We start from the raw sequence: 24,074 nt of genomic DNA, 5'->3' as shown, positions 1-24,074 counted from the left end.
AAAAAAAAAACAGTGACAATGCTTGCGATGATATTGAACAACTGTAACATGAATCTGAGAATGCAAATTAGTCACAGGGCAAAATTTTTACCGTGTTTATTCAAGTCAGGTGGAGAAACTGTTTCAGTAACTTTTGTCTTTTTTTTTTTCAACCACACTATCAAAAACTTCGCAAACGTTCAGAATTAATCCAGATTTTAGATCACAAAATTGGTACAAATATAAGACTGACAATAGATGTGCTGAGATTAGAATAAAATTAGATTTTCCAGGGAGCATGTGTTTAATGACAGTGAGGATTGCTCAAGCGCATGATAATTTCATTCCCATGGGTCATCCTGTGGGAATTGTATTCTGTACTGCATTCTGAATCCCATTCTGAAAGTTAAAAGAAACCGTTTCACTCAAATAAAGAGCAGTCTGTAATGTGCTCTAATGTGAGATAGGAAATTATCATAAAGCAGCAAGAAAAGTGTCAATTGACAGACACTGCAACAAATGTTTGCTTGTAGTGTTGTCACGGTACCAAAATTTCAGTATTCGGAACCAATACCAGTGAAAATCCACGGTTCTCGGTACCAAAGCAAAACACTAAAATATGCGAATTAAAAGAAAAAACTTTTTATCACTGAAAATGAAACCAATGCCATTCTTTATACTTATTTACAATTGTGTTTAAAGTTTCACCCAAATTTAATTTAATTAATAAAATTTTAACATTTTATTTTTTGTTAAATAAAAGGGGATTTGCTATTAAAATTAAAACATGGAAGAAATATTGTGTGATTTATTTCTTAAAAAAATTAAGTTTTATTCATTTTTTCAACAGTAGTAGCAGTATCACATACATTCTACTAAATAATAGTAATATTTCTAGCACAATGCCTTTATGTAAAAATGAACTTTTATTTTGATGGGTTACCGTGAATACCTTTAAATTGACACTGGTTTTACTCAAATGAATGACTCAGAACAAATTCCGTGACTGTCCATATTAAAGTGTAAGTTTAATTTTCATGACTGGATTTTAAGATTCTGTCCACGTTTTCTGCTTCGCGGAAATCATAGCGCTGTATGCCTCAAGAACCGGATTGACCAGGTACTCTGTACCACTGGTACTTAAAGAAACCTGGTACCATGACATTTTCATTTTTTTAGTACCGACTTGCTTCCGAAGTACCGGGTCTTTTGACAACACTACTTGCTTGTTGAACAGACCACTGAACTGTGGAAATGTGTGTATTTTCGTATTACCTTCATGTAGTTGACAATTCGGGCCAAAACTCCAAATCTGTAACCTGAACTCCCAGAAAGTGCTTTGAGATTGAAAGAGCCATTGCTGGGATCTGAATGATGAAAAGAGAACAAAGACAACAAGAGAAGAGATAAGAGACTATAATAAGTGCTGCAACTAAAAGGCTATTAATGCAATAACTACTATAATCCTTTCAAACAACAATAAAAGTAATAACACATGCTGTTTTCCAACAACAAGTTAGTTTCTGGCAGTTATATTCCACACCATTTAAAATTCTTTCTGCTTTCTGCAGACACTTTCTTACTAAAAAACCAAGAATCAAGAGCGAAATGAAAAAGCAGAACAAAACAGCAACAAAATGTCTATTCTGACAAAGTGCAAAGAGAAAAGGCACTCTCGCTATTCAGATCCTTTAATTTATTGGTTTGATGTAATCCATTTGACAACACTTTCTCTAAAGCAAAGAAAAACATCTGAGAAAAACAGATTTCATCTGCATGACATCAAAACTGTCTTCTGTATAAATAATACATGTATAAAATAATAGTATGATGTAAGAATATATAGCAGTATAACAATAACAGAGCTGTACTGTTTATTAATAATACTGAAACTGTTGGAAAAAAATTCTAGGTAAGCACAGTATAAATGAAACATTCATTTCAGAAACTTATTACACTTGTTTGCTCAGCTTGTTTGTTATTGCTATGGATTTTATGTCTTTGAGCTCAGAGACAACATTATATCAAATGTGGAATGCTAGTTATTTATGCATTCTCAGGCATAAGCTGCTGTAAATTTTTCACATATTTAGCATATTTGACTGCTTACATTTTTTGAGCAATACCATGCTCATTTGCACGCTCATATTTGCATTCTCATAAGTGGTTATATTTTATGTTTAATTACTGAAATGATTATATATGTTGGTATTTGAGGATCTGCGTTTCATGTGAGCACTCTGTCATGGAAATTTCTCTCGAGGGATTAAAAAATGGATTACCTTATTAAACTAAAGTTTATATCTTTTTAAACATGCACACACACACATATGGGTCACTGACGTATAAGGATTTGACAAGCAAATTTTAAAATACTAAAAATATCTTTAGCAGTTATTCAAACATTAAGAATGTTGTGTACACAAATTCATATTAAAATAAAAAAAAAATTAAATGATGTGTTTTTTCATTTAGATGAATCTGCTGTAGCCTTAAAAAATTTCATGAGGTGCGACCATGATTTCTTTAACACGCTTAACATTTTTATTTAGATGTTCTCAGTAATGAAAGTGTTAAGAAACAAAGTATATACAGTATGAAGAGTTTGGTTCCAAAACGCAATAAATCCATTTTGATTAATTTGAGTAAAAATGTTCCATTTCAAACTTTCACATAGCATCTTTGGGATATAATAACATAAATGTATATATTTTTTTCTTAAAATGCAATAAATATATGACACATTTTTTTATATCCATTTTTCATATTTAAACGGTTGAAAATTCACAACATAGTAAGTTGATCCACATACATATCACATTAAACCACAGAAATTTCAAAATGACATTTCCCTTACATTCAACTACCAAAAGTGCATTCATCTTTGCTACACTCTTAAAAATAAAGGTGCTTCAAAATAGGGCTGGATGATTAATCGAAAAGTAATCGAAACCGAAATTCACAACCTCTAACCAACTTAATTTTCCCATGTCGGTTATTTCGTTTTTTTAATCCTGTTAATACTTCCCCCTAAAAAACATACTACCGCGTGTGTAGCCACATGACTCTGTCGTGTTGTACGTCTCATAAATTGCCTGCACGCGGGCGGGGTGTGCAGCTGTCCACGAGCCCTCTTGATGATGAAAATGACATATTGCAGACTGTGCGTGAATGCGGACGGCCCAAGTATATTTTGGCCTTTCTCAGTGCAGCTCGAGATGCAATGACAATGTAAGTTTCATTGCATTATAATTTTCTTGTTAGCATTTCCAGTTAAAGCCACTAGACGCAGTGCTGCAGCGATGTTCTTTCAAAATATTGCGGAAAAAAAGAACAACAATGTGGAGAAGACGTTGTTTACATCAAAACCTAAATCAAGCTGTTCACATGGAACGCATTTCGCACACTCGCGTCTCTGACAAGAGAGCCAGATGTTTAGAAAGCCATGTAAAATTAACTTTTTACAAATTTGGACCCAAAATTTCAACATTCTGGTCCCCGAGCCATTTAGTTATCACTTTTGCCTTATGGCACGGTGCTCCATCATGCTGGAAAATGCATTGTTCTTCACCAAACTGTTGTTGGATTGTTGGAAGAAGTTGCTGTTGGAGGGTGTTTTGGTACCATTCTTTATTCATGTCTGTGTTTTTGGGCAGAATTGTGAGCAAGCCCACTCCCTTGGATGAGAAGCAACCCCACACATGAATGATGTCAGGATGCTTTACTGTTGGCATGACACAGGACTGATGGTAGCGCTCACCTTTTCTTCTCCGGACAAGCCTTTTTCCAGATGCCCCAAACAATCGGAAAGGGGAGCTTCATCGGAGAATATGTCTTTGCCCCAGTCCTCAGCAGTCCATTCACTATACTTTCTGCTGAAGATCAATCTGTCCCTGATGTTTTTTTGGAGAGAAGTGGCTTCTTTGCTGCCCTTCTTGACACCAGGCCATCTTCCAAAAGTCTTGGCCTCACTGTGCGTGCAGATGCGCTCACACCTGCCTGCTGCCATTCCTGAGCAAGCTCTGCACTGGTGGCACTCCAATCCCGCAGCTGAATCCTCTTTAGGAGACGATCCTGGCACTTGCTGGACTTTCTTGGACGCCCTGAAGCCTTCTTTACAAGAATTGAACCTTTTTCCTTGAAGTTCTTGATCCTATAAATTGTTGATTTAGGTGCAATCTTAGTAGCCACAATATCCTTGCCTGTGAAGCCATTTTTATGCAACGCAATGATGGCTGCACGCGTTTCTTTGCAGGTCACCATGGTTAATAATGGAAGAACAATGATTTCAAGCATCACCCTCCTTTTAACATGTCAAGTATGCCATTCTAACCCAATCAGCCTGACATAATGATCTCCAGCCTTGTGCTCGTCAACATTCTCACCTGAGTTAACAAGACGATTACTGAAATGATCTCAGCAGGTCCTTTAATGACAGCAATGAAATGCAGTGGAAAGGTTTTTTTGGGATCAAGTTAATTTTCATGGCAAAGAAGGACTATGCAATTCATCTGATCACTCTTCATAACATTCTGGAGTATATGCAAATTGCTATTATAAAAACTTAAGCAGCAACTTTTCCAATTTCCAATATTTATGTAATTCTCAAAACTTTTGGCCATGACTGTACAAGTAAAAAATTCGAATTTAGTTTTTCAGCCATTTTGACAGCCCTAATGCCTAGTAGTAAATGTTAATTATTGTTTTCTAAGAACAGAATGTCAAGTCAACGACATCCCATATTAAAATTATTTTATTTATATCAATCACAACTCATCATTCATGTCCAGATATTTGATATTTGGTGGTGTCAGTATGGATAAATTAGAATTTTCTGTTATAGGATGTTATCTAAAGTTTCAGGGTGAGGCAAGAAAAGAACGCTTGTATCAGCCATCCACACTTTTGTTATTGCAAGGATTTTGTGTTTGTATTTTTTTCCATACCAAGCCATGCCCCTCCGTAAGCCACTCCCCCATACCAAAGCCACGCCCCCAGAATCTCACTCTAAACTGAACTCAAAAGTTGGCAGCCCTGCCAAAGTAGCTTAGAATCTGAAAACGTATTATAGCATATATTTCTACTTTTGAAGGCTATTTACAACCCACCGCTTCACAATAATATATAGACGGTATGACTAATTCACACAGGCAATCACTCGTATTTATCTGATCTTTATTTATCTCTTACACCGAGCAATAATCTATAAGAAATGTTATGAACATAGATAAAATAACTGCTGATAGTGAGCTATGATGTCAGATCGTGCTTTCAATAGTAAAAAATATCCCACCTTTACTAGTCGATCTCAACCGTCTGGCTGAGGCCAGTCTAAAAAGACGCTCAGGACAGTTGACAGAACGCTGCAGCGTGTCGTCGTGAAAACGTATCATTTTCACGTGTTATTAAGCGTTGCCACTTGCCAGTTTAACCATTCAAAAATCTTTAAAGCATTCAAACACAAGACGCGGAAAGCTGAACTGGGCAGCTGGTTACTCGCGCTGTGCTCGGTGCGCATGCGGAGAGAGAGAGAGCCGCGTCTCACCGACGGTAACACTGAACCGAGCTCTCCTAGCGGAATTGCTAATGCAACCTTTTCACACCACAGACTGAACACAATTAATCATTGCTTGGTAATTGGCCAACAGAGTATTGACTGTTGTATAAAGTTTTGTTTGATAGAAAGATATGCAATGGATTACAATCAAAGTTATCTGAAATGATCAAGATGAATTTGTTCTGACAGTTTAACTCGGAGTTCTTGTCATTTTATTACCATTTTCTAAACTATAGCAAATAAACTGATAATGTGAGAAATGTTGAAGGTGTCAGAATAAATTTTGGTTTGACTATTTTTTTCCAGTGCTATTTTACATTTAATTATTCGGTTTCTGTACCTGGACACTTACAAACTTGAAAAAACAAACACTGTGTAAATAGCACAATCAAATAAACAGAACGAACATACTAATTAAACACTTTCAAACAGGGCCCACTGGTACAACCTGCACCGGGGCCCTGCTGACCCCAGCTACCGCCCTGCTTACAGTACAAACCTTGTCAGTGAACTATGAAACAAAATAATCGTTCATTAATCGTAATCAAGGTAAAATGTTCAATTAATCAAGGTTTTATTTTAGGCCATAATCGTCCAGCCCTACTTCAAAAAGGTTCTACACAACGATGCCATAGAAGAACCATTTTTGGTTCCACAAAGAACCATTCAGTCAAAGGTTCTTTAAAGAATAATTTCTTTCTTTCTTTGAAGAACCTTCTTTCGTCACAAAGAATCTTTCATGAAACAGCAAGGTTTTTTAGTAGGGCTGGGATAAACGATTATTTTTTAAACGATTAATCTAGCGATTATTTTTTCGATGCATCGATTAATCTAACGATTAATTTTTCAGACCGATTTGATTTCGATTATCTCCCCATTAATTGACTACTAACAATTTATACATGTTGATTTACATATCTGAATGAAAAAAAACATAAATTTCCTTAACATTGCAATATGTTTATTGCTCTTAAAATTACAAAATAAAAGACTGACTAAGAATGCATTACTTTGCACTTGTATAGAGATAGCATTCAATAAAACCTGGAAGCCTTGAAAACACATAGCTTACTGAAACAAGCTTACTGAACACATAGGGCCTAGCTTACTGAAAAAAAGTTCTTTCAGATGAAAATAACAACAACTTGATATCTAGCATTCAATAAAAAAGGTCACCCAAAATACTTGTTTAGAGCAATTGAAAGAATACAGTATGTAAATGTAAACTTGAGGGCTTTAAGCTAATACAGAGAGTGCTTTTCCAAAAGAAAATTAACAATGGGAGCCAGCAGCCCGTCATGGAGAAAAAAAAAATCTCCGAATGCTCAACGTGAAACTTTGGCGTTCCGCCCTTTTTCTATCGTGTCTAATGATTTTGGTTAATATGCACGTGCATGAGGGAGGGAGGGAGAGGGAGAGAGAGAGAGAGAGAGAGAGAGAGAGAGAGAGCAAGACAGCGCTCGTGTAGTTTGAAGACTGTGAGTGCGCGAGCGCGCGTGAAACTTTGGTGTTTCGCCCTTTTTCTATCGTGTTTAATGATCTTGATTAATATGCACAAGGGAGGGAGAGAGCAAGAAGCGCTCGTGTTGTTTGAAGACCGTGTGTGCGCGCGCACAGCCGGGGCTCTCTCTCGTACGCGCCCTGTCAGGCGCAGCACAGTCATTATATTCTACATCACTCACCGATCAAATAAGGCTTTGACAGCCGCCAAAAAAAAAGATCAATGCAGAAAAACCCCTGGATTGGTTATATAACGTTGGACAGAATGTTGATCCGACCATCGCGTATATTCAGCGCACATAAGGTAAACGTTTTGCAAACGTTTTTTAGAGAAATAAAAACAGGTCGACGAATCGATGCGCATATTTTGCGTCGACGTATTTTTTGCGTCGACGTCATCGATGACCTCGACGCGTTGTCCCAGCCCTATTTTTTAGATGTTAAAAGTTCTTTATGGAACCATTTAGACAAAAATGTGAAGCACGTTTATTTTTAAGCGTGTATGTTACATTAGTTGACTAGTGCTATTTGCTGTATTAACAAAAACATAAATGGCATTAATTAAAACACTAACACTGACAAGCTACGCAATATCGCGTTCATAATCGAATGCGATTCATCTAACGAACACAATATAGCGTAGCTTGTCAGTGATCTATTGCTCTGTGTATTAAATGTATCTGAATAATTTTCATCTGAAATCATGTGACGGAGATTTACTGGTAATATTAATCACAGAACCGACTTTTCTGATGACATGACAGTAACATATGATTTATCGTGCAGCCCTTGTTTGTTGACCACAAAGTACAATGTAGATGAGGAAACTAGGTTGCCGGGTGTATTCAGAGTGTCTCCATTACAGTCTAAAGTGTGAAAAAAAGGGAGAAAACATGGCCTAATAACTCTGCAAATATCGCATTTTGCACAAAATTAAAAATTTACTTTTCAATACCGACCAGATACGATACTGATTTTGGCGGAAACTATTTTTTTTTTCATCCCCTGTGTAACTAGGACAGTGAACAATACTCAGTAATAAGAAGATACAAATTTAGACATTTAATATTTCCTGTACCGCTTTTTGTTTCTAAATCTACAACACCACAAACTCAGATTTACCAGAGTTGTTAATATGAGTTTGCAGTCTGATTCAGATTGTGTACTGCAAAATAATGGCAAAGTAACACCTTTTTCTACTGAGATGTCCATGTGGGTTGTATACAAACATAAAAATACAGCACAACCACAGTCTGTCTCACAAAAAATTGAGCTGTTTCTTTTAATAATTTGTTCAAAAACACTCAGTTGTGAGAGCAAACAAAAAATGACAAACTGCGGACTTGGCAACACTGGTTCAGGTGGAGCGGCATTTACTGCACAGAGCCATTGTCTACCGACAACGAACACAAAATCGCTTTCAAAATCGACAAAGAATCCCCTGCGATTTTACGGCTCTGTGTAGTAAATGTTTAAACCCGGGAAGCAATTTTTACGGGGAACCTCCTGGAAACGCGATTTGGGCTAGTTTTGAGAAGCAACTGGGCAGGATTTGTTGTGAAAACCTGGCAACCCTGATCTGAACGCACGTGCTGGAGATATACTTCTAATTACAGGAGCGTATTTACTGATGAGATGCACATGAAAATCGCATTAGATTTTTGCACAGCCCTAGTTTAAATGTATGTTTCCAAACATTTTTTCAACTTTTTATTTCATTTCTAGCAAATCAGTTATTATAGTAAATAATATTACATAAAGCACAAAAAGTGGGATATACATGGCATGTTATTATATATTATTAATGTAGACATGTATTAAATGAATGAAAGGAGTAATGATTGATAAGCTATAGAATTTGTTCTTCATACAAATACCATAGAAACAATATGGTTACATTTTGCCATGGTAGTGAGGTGCAGTCAGCATATTTACATTTTCAACCTAATATGAGATTGTTAATAAATTGATTGTTAATAAATTGATTTTTTATAGATGTCATTTATATTAATGAGCATAAATTTACATCTGCATGCATCGTGTCAAAGTCAGGAAATAAAAATCTGTTTCATGATTTACAACATCACTCATTAGAACATGCAGAAATTAATTTCTCAATTAAGATATCTAAATATTATACTTTTACTCATGCATATTTTGATGTAGAGAAAATATTGTATTATCATAGGTGATTTGATAGTTTGAATATTGCACCTGAGATTTGTGAAATTTTCACCTGTTTGGTAAATTTGTCATGCTCTGACGACGAAAAAAAAATAATTAAATCCATAATGACCTGATTTCTACAACTTTCACTCACAAGAACAAAATATTCCTTTAAACTTGAAAAATAAATATTGGACATGATGGACTGATATGAAAATTTTAATCATGAGCTTTTTTTGGCCATATAATGCCCCCAGCTAAATCTAATGCAAACCTGGACAAACAATGACGTCATATTTCTATTTTAATTTTTGATTGTCAGTGCTCATCCAGCTTTCATCGATAGTTTTCTCCATCTCAAGCTCCTTGTAACAGTGGTAAAAAGAATAATTTTCTTGGTTCATATAGCTCTAGCATCACATCCTCTTTCTCCTCCACACCCTGCTCTCAAACCCTGGCAACTGGAGCACAGCCAGTCTCAGCCGCATCTTGGAACTGACTCATGAATGATTCATTGTGTGGGCGGGACCTAATGCTGAGAGCAGATGCATTACAGTAGGTTGGATGGCTGATGCTTTGAAAGACAGGACAGCCAGCCAATCGTTTCAGAGCAGAGACTCAGAACAGCCAGTGCAATACATGGTTCCAGAAAAAGGTGGGGTAATGAGAGAGAGAGAGAGAGAGAGAGAGAGAGATAGAGAGAGAAATAGAGAGCGTGAGCGACAAGAAAGACAACACACAGGCGAGCAAGAGCATCACCCTGCATCCCAGACACTCACACCCAGGTATGTCCTGCTTTTATAAATCACAACACAATGCAAAATAATACTCCTACAGACTAAAACACCACCATCTCTGTTTTATATAAACGTCAATGGATTCCTTTAGTAATTGACTCTTCATATTGACAATATGCATGACAAAGCTGTGCGACCATAACTAAATATTGTGTCACAAACATGTAAAAGGTAATCAAAGCATCAGATCTTGTTCGGAAATGTTACTCGTACACACACATGCAGGATCAAGACAGCTGAAATCTGACTGTGCAATTCTAGATCATTACATCACAGAATATCAAATTGATTGTGTACGGAAAATGAACAAGACAAATCTCATTTATTAGCATCTATAATTCTCAAAAGGGACAAACATTAGAAAAGGGTTTGAAAGAAATTGTAGCACCAAAATAAAAGATGCTTGGGGTGGGGGTCTCTGGAGAGCAGGACAAGCAGGAGCCATCTGTCTGTTTCAGACGAAACTGTTTTTGTCTATAGGGGACTTTACAACGTCACAAGACCAGGTCTTTAAAACATTTTAACAAACATAAAATAAAAACACTGAATAATTTAATGTGAAAAGAAGTTTAAATCTCTCTGGAGATGTAGGAACTCTCTTCTGTGAGTCATGGTTGGATCGAAAGTGAAGCTGTATTCTTGTAGAAGCGCATGTGCACAATCAGACAAATATGAGAAATGCTTTGGCATTGCTCATGTTATGGTTAATCTAATTACACCTTCAGTTGAATTCCTGCTGTGCACAGATCCTGCTTTTGTGACATATGTGATAAAGAATACCATAGATAATCAGAATGAACTTCAAACACTATATAAGAATATCAAATTATCCAAGCCTCAAGCTACATAATAGAATGTGTTGTACATTAGTTTTCACTCTGGTCTGAACCTACACATCACACACAATGTTCACTCAAGCAAACTAGGTCAGCTGATTCATCTAAATTCATTTCTCTAGTACAGCACAATTGCATTTTTCATTCTATTTGTCCTACATAATATTCAAGATTAGGATTAGTCCATCCCAAACCAAAGTAGACTGAAAATAGGATGCTAAAGCTGCCTGGATTATACTATATTTCTGAAAGCTGTACTTTCTTATATCTGTAAATGCAGAAATATAGTATAATCCAGGCAGTTTTAGCATCCTATTTTTAGTCTACTTTGGATTGGGATGGACTAATATGATAAGTGTTTGGCAAAGAATATTTAAACCCATCAAGTATCCTACCATTCAAAAAAAATTTTTTAAAGAAATTAATTTTATTCAGCAAAAGTCATTTAAATATATCAAAATGACAGTAAAGGACTTGTTACAAAAAAGAATTATGCTGTTTTGTATTTAAAAAAAGCATCAAAGAAACGCAGTAATGCATCATGGTTTCCACAAAAATATGAAGCTGAACAACAGTTTTCAACAGCAATAATATTAATAATAATAAATATTCTTGAGCACCAAATCTGCATATAAGAATGATTTCTGAATTATGTGACACTGAAGACTGGAGAAATGACTGCTAAAAATTCAGATTTGCTGTAACAGGAATAAATTGACATTTTTTAAAATATATTAACATAGAACAGCTTACTGCTGTAAAATTCTAATAATAGGTTTTGTTTAAATAAATACAGCCTTAGAATGCATAAGAGCCTTCTTTCAGAAATATTTCAAAATAAACACTTTTAAATGGTAGTGTCATTTTTAAATGCATGAACCAAAAAGTAACTTGTTGATACTGAATTAAAATAATTATTTAAAAAAATATATTAAGTATTAGCATTAGAACAAACAGTAAATGTAATTTTATGACAATACTTACTGTCTTGATTATTTTTCATGCAAATTTAAATGTTTTTCAAGAAAGCAACCAAATAATCCAGATGCAGATCCAAATAAGATGCATTTCTATTTCTAAGAAGGTGTGATCTTGTAATAAAAAAATCAGCTAGATGGAGGTCAACAGAAGCATGGGTGACAGTCACGGGTGATCAAACTAGAATTGAACTCTATTTAACTTAACATGGTGTACTGAAAACCTAAACTAATGCTGCAAGATACTCAAAAAGAGTGGGTTGCAATGTAACGAACAAAGATTTCTGATTGACAGCTAAAGCACTGTATGAAAAAACTGTGACTTTCATCATCCTCTAATGTATGTCCTTTTTCCATCAACACCACAAAAAGGACAAAGCAGTATGAAGAAATTGCCATTCAATCTGTCAATCACCCTGCCTCCATCTTTATTCCTACCCACACTCAATCTTTCTTCCCATTGCTCATCTTCCTCTTCAATTTACTGACTGTATTTATTGGTGTCTCTGCAGTATGAACATGTCCAGCAGTTCTGCTCTGATCCAGCAGATCTATCCTTTTCACGACGGCTGGAATGTTGCCTGCTTCATCATCCTCCTCCTCTTCATCCTCACCATCCTCTCCCTCGCCACACTGGCAATCCTCTATGAGCTGCTGGACTGCGGCTGTTTCACCAAAACCAAGACCGTCCGTGACCTGCGTCGCCAGCAAGACGAGGTGGTTTAGTTGTGACCATGGTGACAGCGGACACAGTCTCCATAGGAACCACAACAGTAGATTGGTGGAAAAGGCTGCAGATTTGGACGGAGCTCATCGTCAGATTGGAGTCCCTTAAAAAACGCCAGACACATACAGAGACAGAAGCCCTCTACTCCCACAGCAATACACAGCACAGGTGTCTCCATGGCTTCAAATATTACATTTAGACCAGAAAGAGAGTGAAAAACTCGCTTGCTTATTGTCTCCTTATAGTCTGCATTCAGTATTCCGGTACTATTGTGTTATGACTGCATAAAACTGTATTTTTTGAAATGTGTTTACATGAATTGTTCCCTTTGTGTGGGATAACAAAGTCTACATGTCATTATTATAGAATTAATATTCTACATCCATTATGATTCTACTACTAAAGATAATGTTTGTATGTGTACGTTTACATTCACTTTAAGTTGAGATTTAATATATGAATAATGAAAGTTCTATCTACATCAAGAAGCACACTAAAGGCCAATTATTGCATCTTTGCAATTCCTTAAAATTGTGTATTTAAAATTATATAATAAAAAAAATCATACAAGCATGAGAAATGTGTGGTTCCCATCAGGGTCACAGAAGATATCATCAGCTGCTAGCAGAGTAAACTTAAATCTGTCTACATGCTCAAAAACGTGCAGAAACAGGCCTGTGCTGGAGCTTTCCTCGACTCTGAGCACTTACAAGAACTAGACTACAACTTTAATAAGGCATGATGCAGCCAATATGACTGGCCTAAAATACACTAGACACCATGAGAGTTAGAGATAAAGACTTAGATCTATTGCTTTTTTTATTATTATTCAGAATTTTCAACATAGCTGGTTATTGGGTTTTATTAATATTTTGTACCGATAAACAGCACCTTTTGGTGGGGATATACAATAAAGCACACAACAACAGTATATTCACAGGTATAGTCATATTTCAAATCTATATAGTCGGAGTAATTACTCAACTTTTAAAATAACCTAACTTAGGTAACTCTAAATGTAAAACCCAAAAAAACATGGCAAAAATTCTAAATGCAAAAACAACTTACCATAAATACAACACACACAGCAGCAATCATTGGGGTTACTGTTATTATATTATTAATATTGAATTTAATAATTAATAATCTGTTCTGCATATTTCTTATCAAACAATTAAACAACTTTCAATATCAAAAAGGTAATATTGGTCCATCTCCACTGTACTAGTCCATTCTCACACAATCCTCATATTTTGTTGCAGGACTCCATTTTTATGACTATCTACTCTAACAAACAAGAGCTGGTCGGTGCCAAAAGCCTTGTGTCATTACACTGTCCAAACTAAATAAAAGGCAAAATGCCTTAAAATGAGCAGACAGCAGCCAGGAGGCCCATGGTGAAGGTTAAGGTTTTGCTAAATGTGGCCCTGCCCAGGACAGTCCCAGTATCACAAGCACTGCCTGGGTGACCATCCACAAAAATGTAAATACATCTTGTTTGTACTTGCTCACTGACATAAATTTAAGAATCCTCAATGTCATTCTAGCTATTGACACTGGTTTTTACTTTAAACAGGATGAGAAGTGACGATGAAGCTGATATGAGGAATCGAGGATGCTTTCATTTTAGAAAAGTACTTTAGCAATTCAGATTGCAATGCATCAGGCTCCCAAAAGCAATAAAGTCCTAGTGCAAGCAGTTTCAGCTACTGTTTTGTTATATTGGTAATGTTTGAGCATCTTCCAAAAACATAAGAGTAATGGTTTAGAAATGCTGATGCCATTTAAAAAATGCTAAAACATCAATACAATAAATATGATCATATGTAATAAGAAGTTTGCCCCGATCGCGAATCATAAATATTCAACATGTTTAATATTTAAAATCAGAAATCCTGATGTGTTGGGGAACTCCGAGGACAAACAAACACTCTGAAAATTATCACGTGAAACGGAACACTATCAAATCAGAAAGCGAGATGATGGAAGACGGAAGCAGTCATGGTGCAGCACAAAGTGAAACTGATGTGGAAAGCAGAGATGGAGGATCAGCTTGTTGATTTGTGGCAACAGCACGAATGTTTATACAATGTGTTGTGTATTTTCTGTGAAAATCATTGCAAACACTATCACTGCAATTTCTTCCTGCATATCGTCCACCATGCTTATTCTGAAGTCTCACAAGATTTTGCGAGATTTCCTGTGTTCACAGTCGAGACTCTGGTTGAAAATCTGTTCGTGTGTACTGTGCTGTCTTTGTCACATCATGGCGCACCACACACTACAGGACCAAAACAGTTAAATCTAGGATTTTTTATCCTCATGTTTGTGGTCTATTACATTTTGAAAATCTTATAAGATGTAAAAAATCTTTTGGTGTGTACTCAGCATAAGTTTATTCCTGTGATGGCAAAGCTGAATTTTCAGCAGCCATTACTCTAGCTTTCAGCGTAACATGATCTTAAAAAAAACATTCATTATTAATTAAGTTGCGCTTTTTAATATATTTGCAGAAACTATGATTCATTTTCTCTGATACAGGGTTCAATTCTTTGATGAAAAGAAAGTTGAAAAGAACAGCATTTATCTGAAAAGGAAATAACATAACACATCTACTCTCTGACCTGTGCTGTTTTTGGAGGATAACTCTTTGTCAGGTTTGCTCTTTTTCTTCTTGGAGGATCCAGAGGACTCAGAGGTTGCTTGTCTCTTTTCAACTACAGGAGTGGACAGAGCTCTCTTTTTAAAGAGCTCGCGCTCTCTCAGTAGAGCTTTATCCATCCTAGACACATACAACACAGTTAATCATTTGATTCAACGGACTTTGAGTGTATATAAACATATATAAATTAATTTATGCATTTAAAATTACATTACTTATAATGCTGGCAAAATGCTCACACAAATGCTAAAGAAGGTTTGGCTTGTTTGACTAGTTTGGTGCAAGCCAAAACTACGAATTGGTACACTATTAATAAACCAATACTTGGCTTATATATATACACACATACATACACACACACACACACATTTAATTTAAATATATATATTTTTTATAATAATAGTACCAATAATTGTAAAGCAATAATCATAATCAGCCAGTTTCCATATTGATACGTTGGCTGGTTTTCATTCGATATCTGGTGGTCCAACTAAATCATTTAAAACAAACTTTTTAGGTTTATAAAGAATTTTGTTATATATCTATAATATATAGATAGAGGTGGATGTTGACTGTGTAAGCATATTTCATCTCTCGTCTTTAGATGAGAGACAGTCTATTAGAGATCAGTTATATGAGGCCAGATGGAAGTTTATCCATCTCCAACACACCGAGATAAATTACTTATTTACAGTCAACGCCGAGTGAAAATCTAACACGTTTAAACTTTTATATTTGAGAAGACATTCAATATAAGTAACAAAATAAATCACAGTATCCGCTATTATCAAATAACGTTAAGCCAAAAACATGTTAACGTTACATCACATAAAACATGCAGCAACACATCTACAATTGAATAAAGTAGTTATGAGCGTTACCTGAATATCTCACTGCCTTCTCTCTCAGAGAGAAACAGTTAAGTTAAATCTTAAAGATTGTTTTCAATGACCATATGCTGTCAACTTAGAGAAGACGCTAAATGGGAAGCTTGTCTCAGAATGCTAGCGATGCTACACTTCTACATGAATTTCCTGCGGAAGAACGACTTCTTCTTCTTTGTTTTTAATAGTGATTTGCACAAAACGCCAGTGCCGCCCTTTGGTCAAAACTATTATTACATCTGTTGCGTTGTACAAAATGCCAATTTACTGGTATTAGTGTATATTTTCAAACAATAAACTGATAAAAAATGTATAGTTAAAAAGTGGTTGTTTACGGAGGAAAAGGGGCTCTAGGATGTGCATGTGTGCAGTACTTCAGAGCTAAAACTGGGTAAGTTGTCTAAGCCCATAAGACAGCTCACTTAAAGGTGCTCTAAGCGATGCCGGGAGTCGTAACTTCTTGTTGACGTTTAAGACCCTTATTGTATAAACACATTATTGTATACAACAGAAACTGAGTGTTGAATCTCCATTTATGTAAATTAATAAATTAACCAAAATTCACTTTGTGCTTGCAGACGTTTCAAGAAATGTATGTTGTTAAAATCAAATAAAATCAAATCAATTAAAGTTGAAGATGTATGTTTTTTTTTACATTTTAATTAAACTAGCCTATATTTAATTTTCTTAATGATATTGTTAAAATAAATTATGTAAATAATAATAATGTTTACATTTAAATAGTTTTAAGTCATGTCCTTTGGAAGTTTGTCCCTCATCCAGTCCCTCTGGATGAGAACCATTGATCTATGAAATGCTAAATCTCAACTGTCACATTTTAAATGTAAAAGCATTTAAGTATACGGAACGCAAATGCATTCACATTCTAGCTAGGCAAGTAGAATTTTTTTGTTGTTTAGTTTGTGACTGTATTGTGTTTTATGTTATTATATTAGTTTATAATCTGTATGAATGCATTCTCTGTGCCTCAGCTCTGTATAAGAATGCTGATTTGATGTGGAGGCAGCGTGTGTGGACAGGCCAGATTTGCAGTCACCTAGCAACCAAACACCTGAGAGAGGGGGGGCTGCTCACACTTGCAGGGGCTAAAGCAGCACTGGGTCCAACAGCAAGTATGTGTGGTTATACACTTACTGCTTGACATTTACAGCATCTTTAATACAAAACCATATGTGTGTGTGAGTGTGTGTATAGAGAGAGAGAGATCGATAGATAAATACACACACACACACACACACACACACACACATATATATATATATATATATATATATATATATATATATATATATATATATATATAATAGGGCTTTTTGGGAACCAATGATTCAATAGCCTGACTCATATTTTATAAAGACATTTACCGCCACCTGCTGGTAGTTTAAGTTTCTTATTTAGAGTATCATCTCATTAAAACATTCAAGGAATAGTTAACCCCACAATTGTAATTCTGTCATCAATTACCCTCGTGTCGTTTTAAACCTGTATGACTTTTGCAAAACACAAAAGAAGGTATTTTGAAGACTGTTTTGGTTACCAAGTGACTTTCATTACATGATTTTAGCCAATATGTTTATTTGTGATATATATATATATTTATAAAAAAAAAGAAAAAAAAAGATTTCTACTTCCGTAAGGAATAACGATATAATAGCTGATTTTCATTCATGGAAATCTTTTTGTTTTCAACTAATAATTACTACTTTTAGAGTGACTTTAGATACACCCATGAATAGAAAGTTCATGCCAGATGGTGATGTCAGTTAATGGACAACACTCGAGTACATAACAGAGTAAGAATGCATGTTTGGGAACATCTGTTTCGGAATATTAATCGCACCTAAGTATAAGTCGCATCAATCCAAAAATACGTCATGACTAGGAGGAAAGCATATATAAGTCGCATTTATTTAGAACCAAGAACCAAGAGAAAACATTACCGTCTACAGCCGCGAGAGGGCGCTCTACGTTTATTAGGGGTAGGCTACAGGAGCACTGAGCAGCATAGAGCGCCCTCTCGCGACTATAGACGGTAATGTTTTCTCTTGGTTCATTTCTCCAATTGGGTCTGGCTGCACTCTTGCACTCTCAGACTTGCACTCTCAGACACTTGCACTTCCGCTATTGACATCACTTGCAGTCTTTATTTTTTATTTAGTTAAATTTTTTTTTTATTTTTGAATTTCCCAACATTTTATAACAGTAGCCAGGTGGCTATGGCGTTATTTTTGTGCCACAATCCTGAGCGAGTAATTGTACGTTTTGAGCACAGAGAACTTTATTTTGCAAGCACATTACATTATATTTTGAACAGAAATTAACAATCGCAAAAAAAAAAATGTGCTTAAGCAAAGAAAAAACGATTCCGTGCTCAATAAATGTATTTGCTTGTTTGCTATTATCCATATTAACGTGCAGTAATAACTCCTCTCACGCAGTTTACTCAGGTGCTCTCTCACAAACTTATTCTCTGCGCTCCTGTAAAGTCCCTCTCTCTCACGCTCAACTCTTGACACACGCTCGCTCAACTTACAACAGCGTTACAAGTGTGCCACAAAATCAACCAATCGGAAAATTAAAGGTCAATTGTGATTGGCTGTTAGTCTCCAATCAAATCGCTAGTAGAACCAAAGCCCATCATTTCCTATTTAGAATTCAATAACGAGAAATGGAAAAATGGCTCGTTTATTAGTTTTTCCGTTTAGTTTAACAATTGGAAAATGAGTTTTTGGCTCTATATCTCATTTTGTCTTTTGGGGCTTACAAATCAGTTTATGGTTTCTATATTTTATGCGCACTTGTGGGCGGTGCTGAAACGCTGCTTTCATCTGATTGGTCGATCAGATTGGACTTCAGCTCTGTCTTTTCATTCTTTCGGCAGAATAAGAGTCAGTACGACTGCGGCACTGTAATGGCTGAAACCAACGCTCATTGTTAATTAGAATAATATTTGAAACAGATGTGGCTGGGCACATAATTCGTGCTGGTGTGACTTGCAAGTGACCCCTTTAAATTATTTCTAGGTTATAGTATTGTATGAATATTGTCCCACTGTAAATACAGTGCAAATAGTTCTGTCTCCTTGGATAAAAGTGAAGTGGAAATCAAAATCAATAATAGACTGAACAGTTCCATGATAATATGTCTGTAACATGTATTACTTTCGTCTTTTAAGTCTAAAGGCACTAGGCATGTGTGTGTGACATTAATAAATAATTGTGAAAATTAATATAGTTAAATTTATGAAATAAATTAGTAATATTAGTTTTATTACATACTAAATTGAATGATGTTTCTCTTCTTAGTATTCTTTGTTGCGCTTGAGAAAGCCAACATATATTTAAACATTATTATTATTATTTATTATAAGAGTATGACAGCGACTAGAACTTTAATGTTTCACCAAATTCATCTCAGATCTTCAGACTCGTCTGACTCGCTTTGCTGTATAACTGGTCAGACTTAACTTCCCAAAAAATCCTAGTGACTTTTGTTACCCGAGCAATGAAGGCCTTAACACTTAATGTCCACTAGAGGGGGCGACAGGATTTCTGTTTACAATAGTTTAAGTGACAAATATATACATGAATTTCATGTGTACTGCCATGAATATGCCATATCTGTGTACAAGAATAAACTTCACACTTCAAGCTGTACAACTTTTTAAACCTTTCCAATCTGGCGTTTTCAACCTACGTCCAAATTTATTTTAAGATATAGTTTATTCACACTGGTTTATGCATTTAATGTTTGTCCATCTGGAACTTTTATTTTTTATGAGCTGTATATTTTAAGATGTACTAGATGTTGATAAATCACATGCAAAGAATGTAAAGAGCTTTGACTTTTTTTTTTTTGAAAAAAAAAAAAATTGTTATTGAATTCTAAATAGGAAATGAAATGATCAAAATGTACACGGACCAGACGGGCTTTGGTTCTACTAGCGATTTGATTGGAGACCAACAGTCAATCACAATTGACCTTTAATTTTCCGATTGGTTGATTTTGTGGCACACTTGTAACGCTGTTGTAAGTTGAGCGAGCGTGTGTCAAGAGTTGAGCGTGAGAGAGAGGGACTTGACAGGAGCGCAGAGAATAAGTTTGTGAAAGAGCACCTGAGTAAACTGCTTGAGAGGAGTTATTACTGCACGTTAATATGGATAATAGCAATAGCATTTTTTTTTTTTTTTTGCGATTGTTAATTTCTGTTCAAAATATAATGTAATGTGCTTGCAAAATATAGTTCTCTGTGCTCAAAACGTACAATTACTCGCTCAGGATTGTGGCACAAAAATAACGCCATAGGTGGCGAAGACAATAAAAAATAAACCAAATTACAATGTCACTTGCAATCGCTACCCTCTCTGTTACCTGCGACACTTGCAATCGACACATATCATGCGTGTTGCCAATGGAGACAAGAAGCTGAGGTGGTGATTAAACGATTAAACCTAATTTAGTACTTTAACGTACAGGGTCCTGCAAGAAAAAGACAAGACCGGCAAATCCGTGGCTGGAACACAAGAATATGAACGCTTGCGCAAAGTCTCTCACTAAGTGTTTTCCTCCCGTAGAAAAACATAAACACTTAACATGGCGTAATGTATTAAGATGCTATTAAAATATCAAATTAAATATACAGTTCATTATTTTAATGAATATGCATATAGTATTTTCCTCACATACCACAAAATGTGGCATAATGGACTAAGATGATAAAGGCCAAACTCGTGGCCAAAAGTTTTGACAATTACATAAATATGGGAAATTGGAAAAGTTGCTGCTTAAGTTTTTATAATAGCAATTTGCATATACTCCAGAATGTTATGAAGAGTGATCAGATGAATTGCATAGTCCTTCTTTGCCATGAAAATTAACTTGATCCCAAAAAAACCTTTCCACTGCATTTCATTGCTGTCATTAAAGGACCTGCTGAGATCATTTCAGTAATCGTCTTGTTAACTCAGGTGAGAATGTTGACGAGCACAAGGCTGGAGATCATTATGTCAGGCTGATTGGGTTAGAATGGCAGACTTGACATGTTAAAAGGAGGGTGATGCTTGAAATCATTGTTCTTCCATTGTTAACCATGGTGACCTGCAAAGAAACGCGTGCAGCCATCATTGCGTTGCATAAAAATGGCTTCACAGGCAAGGATATTGTGGCTACTAAGATTGCACCTAAATCAACAATTTATAGGATCATCAAGAACATCAAGGAAAGAGGTTCAATTCTTATAAAGAAGGCTTCAGGGCGTCCAAGAAAGTCCAGCAAGCGCCAGGATCGTCTCCTAAAGAGGATTCAGCTGCGGGATCGGAGTGCCACCAGTGCAGAGCTTGCTCAGGAATGGCAGCAGGCAGGTGTGAGCGCATCTGCACGCACAGTGAGGCAAAGACTTCTGGAAGATGGCCTGGTGTCAAGAAGGGCAGCAAAGAAGCCACTTCTCTCCAAAAAAAAAACATCAGGGACAGATTGATCTTCAGCAGAAAGTATAGTGAATGGACTGCTGAGGACTGGGGCAAAGTCATATTCTCCAATGAAGCCCCTTTCCGATTGTTTGGGGCATCTGGAAAAAGGCTTGTCCGGAGAAGAAAAGGTGAGCGCTACCATCAGTCCTGTGTCATGCCAACAGTAAAGCATCCTGACACCATTCATGTGTGGGGTTGCTTCTCATCCAAGGAAGTGGGCTCACTCACAATTCTGCCCAAAAACACAGCCATGAATAAAGAATGGTACCAAAACACCCTCCAACAGCAACTTCTTCCAACAATCCAACCACAGTTTGGTGAAGAACAATGCATTTTCCAGCACGATGGAGCACCGTGCCATAAGGCAAAAGTGATAACTAAGTGGCTCGGGGACCAGAATGTTGAAATTTTGGGTCCATGGCCTGGAAACTCCCCAGATCTTAATCCCATTGAGAACTTGTGGTCAATCCTCAAGAGGCGGGTGGACAAACAGAAACCCATTAATTCTGACAAACTCCAAGAAGTGATTATGAAAGAATGGGTTGCTATCAGTCAGGATTTGGCCCAGAAGTTGATTGAGAGCATGCCCAGTCGAATTGCAGAGGTCCTGAAAAAGAAGGGCCAACACTGCAAATACTGACTCTTTGCATAAATGTCATGTAATTGTCGATAAAAGCCTTTGAAACGTATGAAGTGCTTGTAATTATATTTCAGTACATCACAGGAACAACTGAAACAAAGATCTAAAAGCAGTTTAGCAGCAAACTTTTTGAAAACTAATATTTATGTAATTATGTAATTCTGAAAACTTTTGGCCACGACTGTACAGGCACGCAGGTGAGCCCAGAATAAACGCAACACGCAAAGTTTCGCGTTAAGCATTTTTCCAGAATAAACTGTCTACAACTCGTTTATTTCACTGTCTTTGTCCATTAATATACATGATGAGTTTTATTTATAATGATTTTCTATAGGAGGAAAACGTTTAATGTACAATTTAACGGACTGCGTTCTGTCTGTCGGACAGGTCTGCTTGCCTGTACGGAGCTGATCCTTTTAAAATCATTTAGTGCATTTCATAATGCACGTTCATATTTGCTGGTCTGTATATACGTTGAGTCAACAACAAGACATATAGGCTAGGCCTACTGAATTGTCTATCATCTTAGTCTGTTATTAGGCCACATTAAGCGTTTTGCTGTATGGGAGGACAAAGTTTGCGCCTTGTGTTCATAGCCATCTGTTTGCCTTGTAGTACATTAAATAATTACTATATATCTAATTTGGTCTTTTAATTGAAGTTTACGTATCCTAATACATTATACCATATTAAGTGTTTGTTTTTTCTACAGGAGGAAAACGCTTAACGAAAGACTTTGTGTGTTCATATTCTGTTGTTCTGTGGCCACGGATTTGACGGTCTTGTCTTTTTCTTGTAGGACCCTGTATGTTATAGTAGTAGGCCTACTAATTTAGTTTTAATCGTTTAATCACCATCACAGCGTCTTGTCTCCATTGGCAACATGCACGATTTGTGTTGATTGCAAGTGACGTCACAGGTAGCGGAGAGTGCAAGTAGCGATTGCAAGTGACATTGTAATTTAGTTTCTTTTTTCTTGTCTTCATCACCTGACTACTTTTGTAAAATGTTGAGAGATTCAAACAAAAAGTTATCAATAAATAGAACAAAATAAAAAATAAAGACTGCATCGTCGCTAGCGGAAGCACAAGTCTGAGAATGCAAGTCTGAGAGTCTTCACCATTTCTCTCGATTCAAGCCAAATTAATTTTGATAAATAAGTCGCACCTGACTATAAGTCGCAGGACCAGCCAAACAAAAAAAGTGCGGCTTATAGTCCGGAAATACGGTATGTGGTTTAGAGGTTGTATAGGTTAATACAGTATGTGTGTGGGTGTTTGTGTGAACAACAACAAAAAAAGATGTATTTTCTACATTTTAGGCTTTTCTATAAGTGGACAACAGGAGAGAATAGACCTCCTTCAGGTAGCTACTCTGATGCAGCTGGTTACTGCAGACGGAAAAACGGAGGCTACACCGGTGTTATGATTAATTTGATGATAATCAGACTCCTTTAAGCCAAGCCAATAACCCACTACTGTCTCTGCATTAGTGATGCTTTTTATCATATTGCCTTTTTGTTTACATGTAAAAAAAAAAAAAAAAATGTTGTAGTTATTTAAAACTGGATAATTGCATACAAATGTCAAAGATTATGTTTTATAAATGTGATTTGACTCCTAACCCTAAGGTTGTGGGTTCGGATCTCTTTCACTTCACTTTTTTCCTCGCAGTCAAAACTCCTTGTTACAGTCACAGTCTGCTTCTCACCATAGGGGGGCGCTGATGATTAATTTAATTACAGGTTCTTCTTTGGGTCCACACAGTCAAAAGTAATTATGTTTTGATTTAGACTAGAATAGCGAGTCAGCATTGAAAAAGTGCTTTTACTAAGTAATGCAGGTTTTTTTCCCTCTCTTT

The 24,074-nt window shown here is 36.1% G+C and overlaps 2 protein-coding genes and 1 long non-coding RNA gene across 3 annotated transcripts in view; 2 read left to right on the top strand and 1 right to left on the bottom strand.

Moving 5' to 3' along the window:
- LOC132143599 (general transcription factor IIE subunit 2-like) overlaps nucleotides 1–16,253 on the bottom strand; it is a 29,397-nt gene extending 13,144 nt beyond the window's left edge. The window contains exons 1-3 of the mRNA XM_059553972.1: nucleotides 16,083–16,253; nucleotides 15,164–15,321; nucleotides 1,255–1,346 (exon numbers count right to left, since the gene is read on the bottom strand). Of these exons, the coding sequence (XP_059409955.1) occupies nucleotides 1,255–1,346; nucleotides 15,164–15,320 (249 nt within the window). The 5' untranslated portion in view covers nucleotide 15,321; nucleotides 16,083–16,253. The remainder of the gene's footprint in view (nucleotides 1–1,254; nucleotides 1,347–15,163; nucleotides 15,322–16,082) is intronic.
- On the top strand, nucleotides 9,905–13,119 carry LOC132143598 (small integral membrane protein 18-like). Its single transcript, XM_059553970.1, has 2 exons — nucleotides 9,905–9,987; nucleotides 12,325–13,119. Exon 2 carries the CDS (start codon nucleotides 12,326–12,328, stop codon nucleotides 12,536–12,538), a length of 213 nt encoding a protein of 70 aa, XP_059409953.1. The 5' UTR covers nucleotides 9,905–9,987; nucleotide 12,325; the 3' UTR covers nucleotides 12,539–13,119.
- An 815-nt stretch (nucleotides 16,254–17,068) lies between the features above and the next one.
- On the top strand, nucleotides 17,069–23,843 carry LOC132143600 (uncharacterized). Its single transcript, XR_009434265.1, has 2 exons — nucleotides 17,069–17,218; nucleotides 23,536–23,843. It is a non-coding gene; the product is annotated as an uncharacterized LOC132143600 (long non-coding RNA).
- The last annotated feature ends 231 nt before the right edge of the window (nucleotides 23,844–24,074 follow it).

Source organism: Carassius carassius, chromosome 7 (genome assembly GCF_963082965.1).
Source record: "Carassius carassius chromosome 7, fCarCar2.1, whole genome shotgun sequence".
NCBI lineage: Eukaryota > Metazoa > Chordata > Actinopteri > Cypriniformes > Cyprinidae > Carassius > Carassius carassius.
Note: the sequence above shows the minus strand (reverse complement) of the source record. Positions and strands in the feature narration are given on the sequence as shown.

What these genes read in the sequence shown, in the direction of transcription:
- LOC132143598 (XM_059553970.1), top strand. Translation starts at nt 12,326, where the DNA reads ATGAACATGTCCAGCAGTTCTGCTCTGATCCAGCAGATCTATCCTTTT.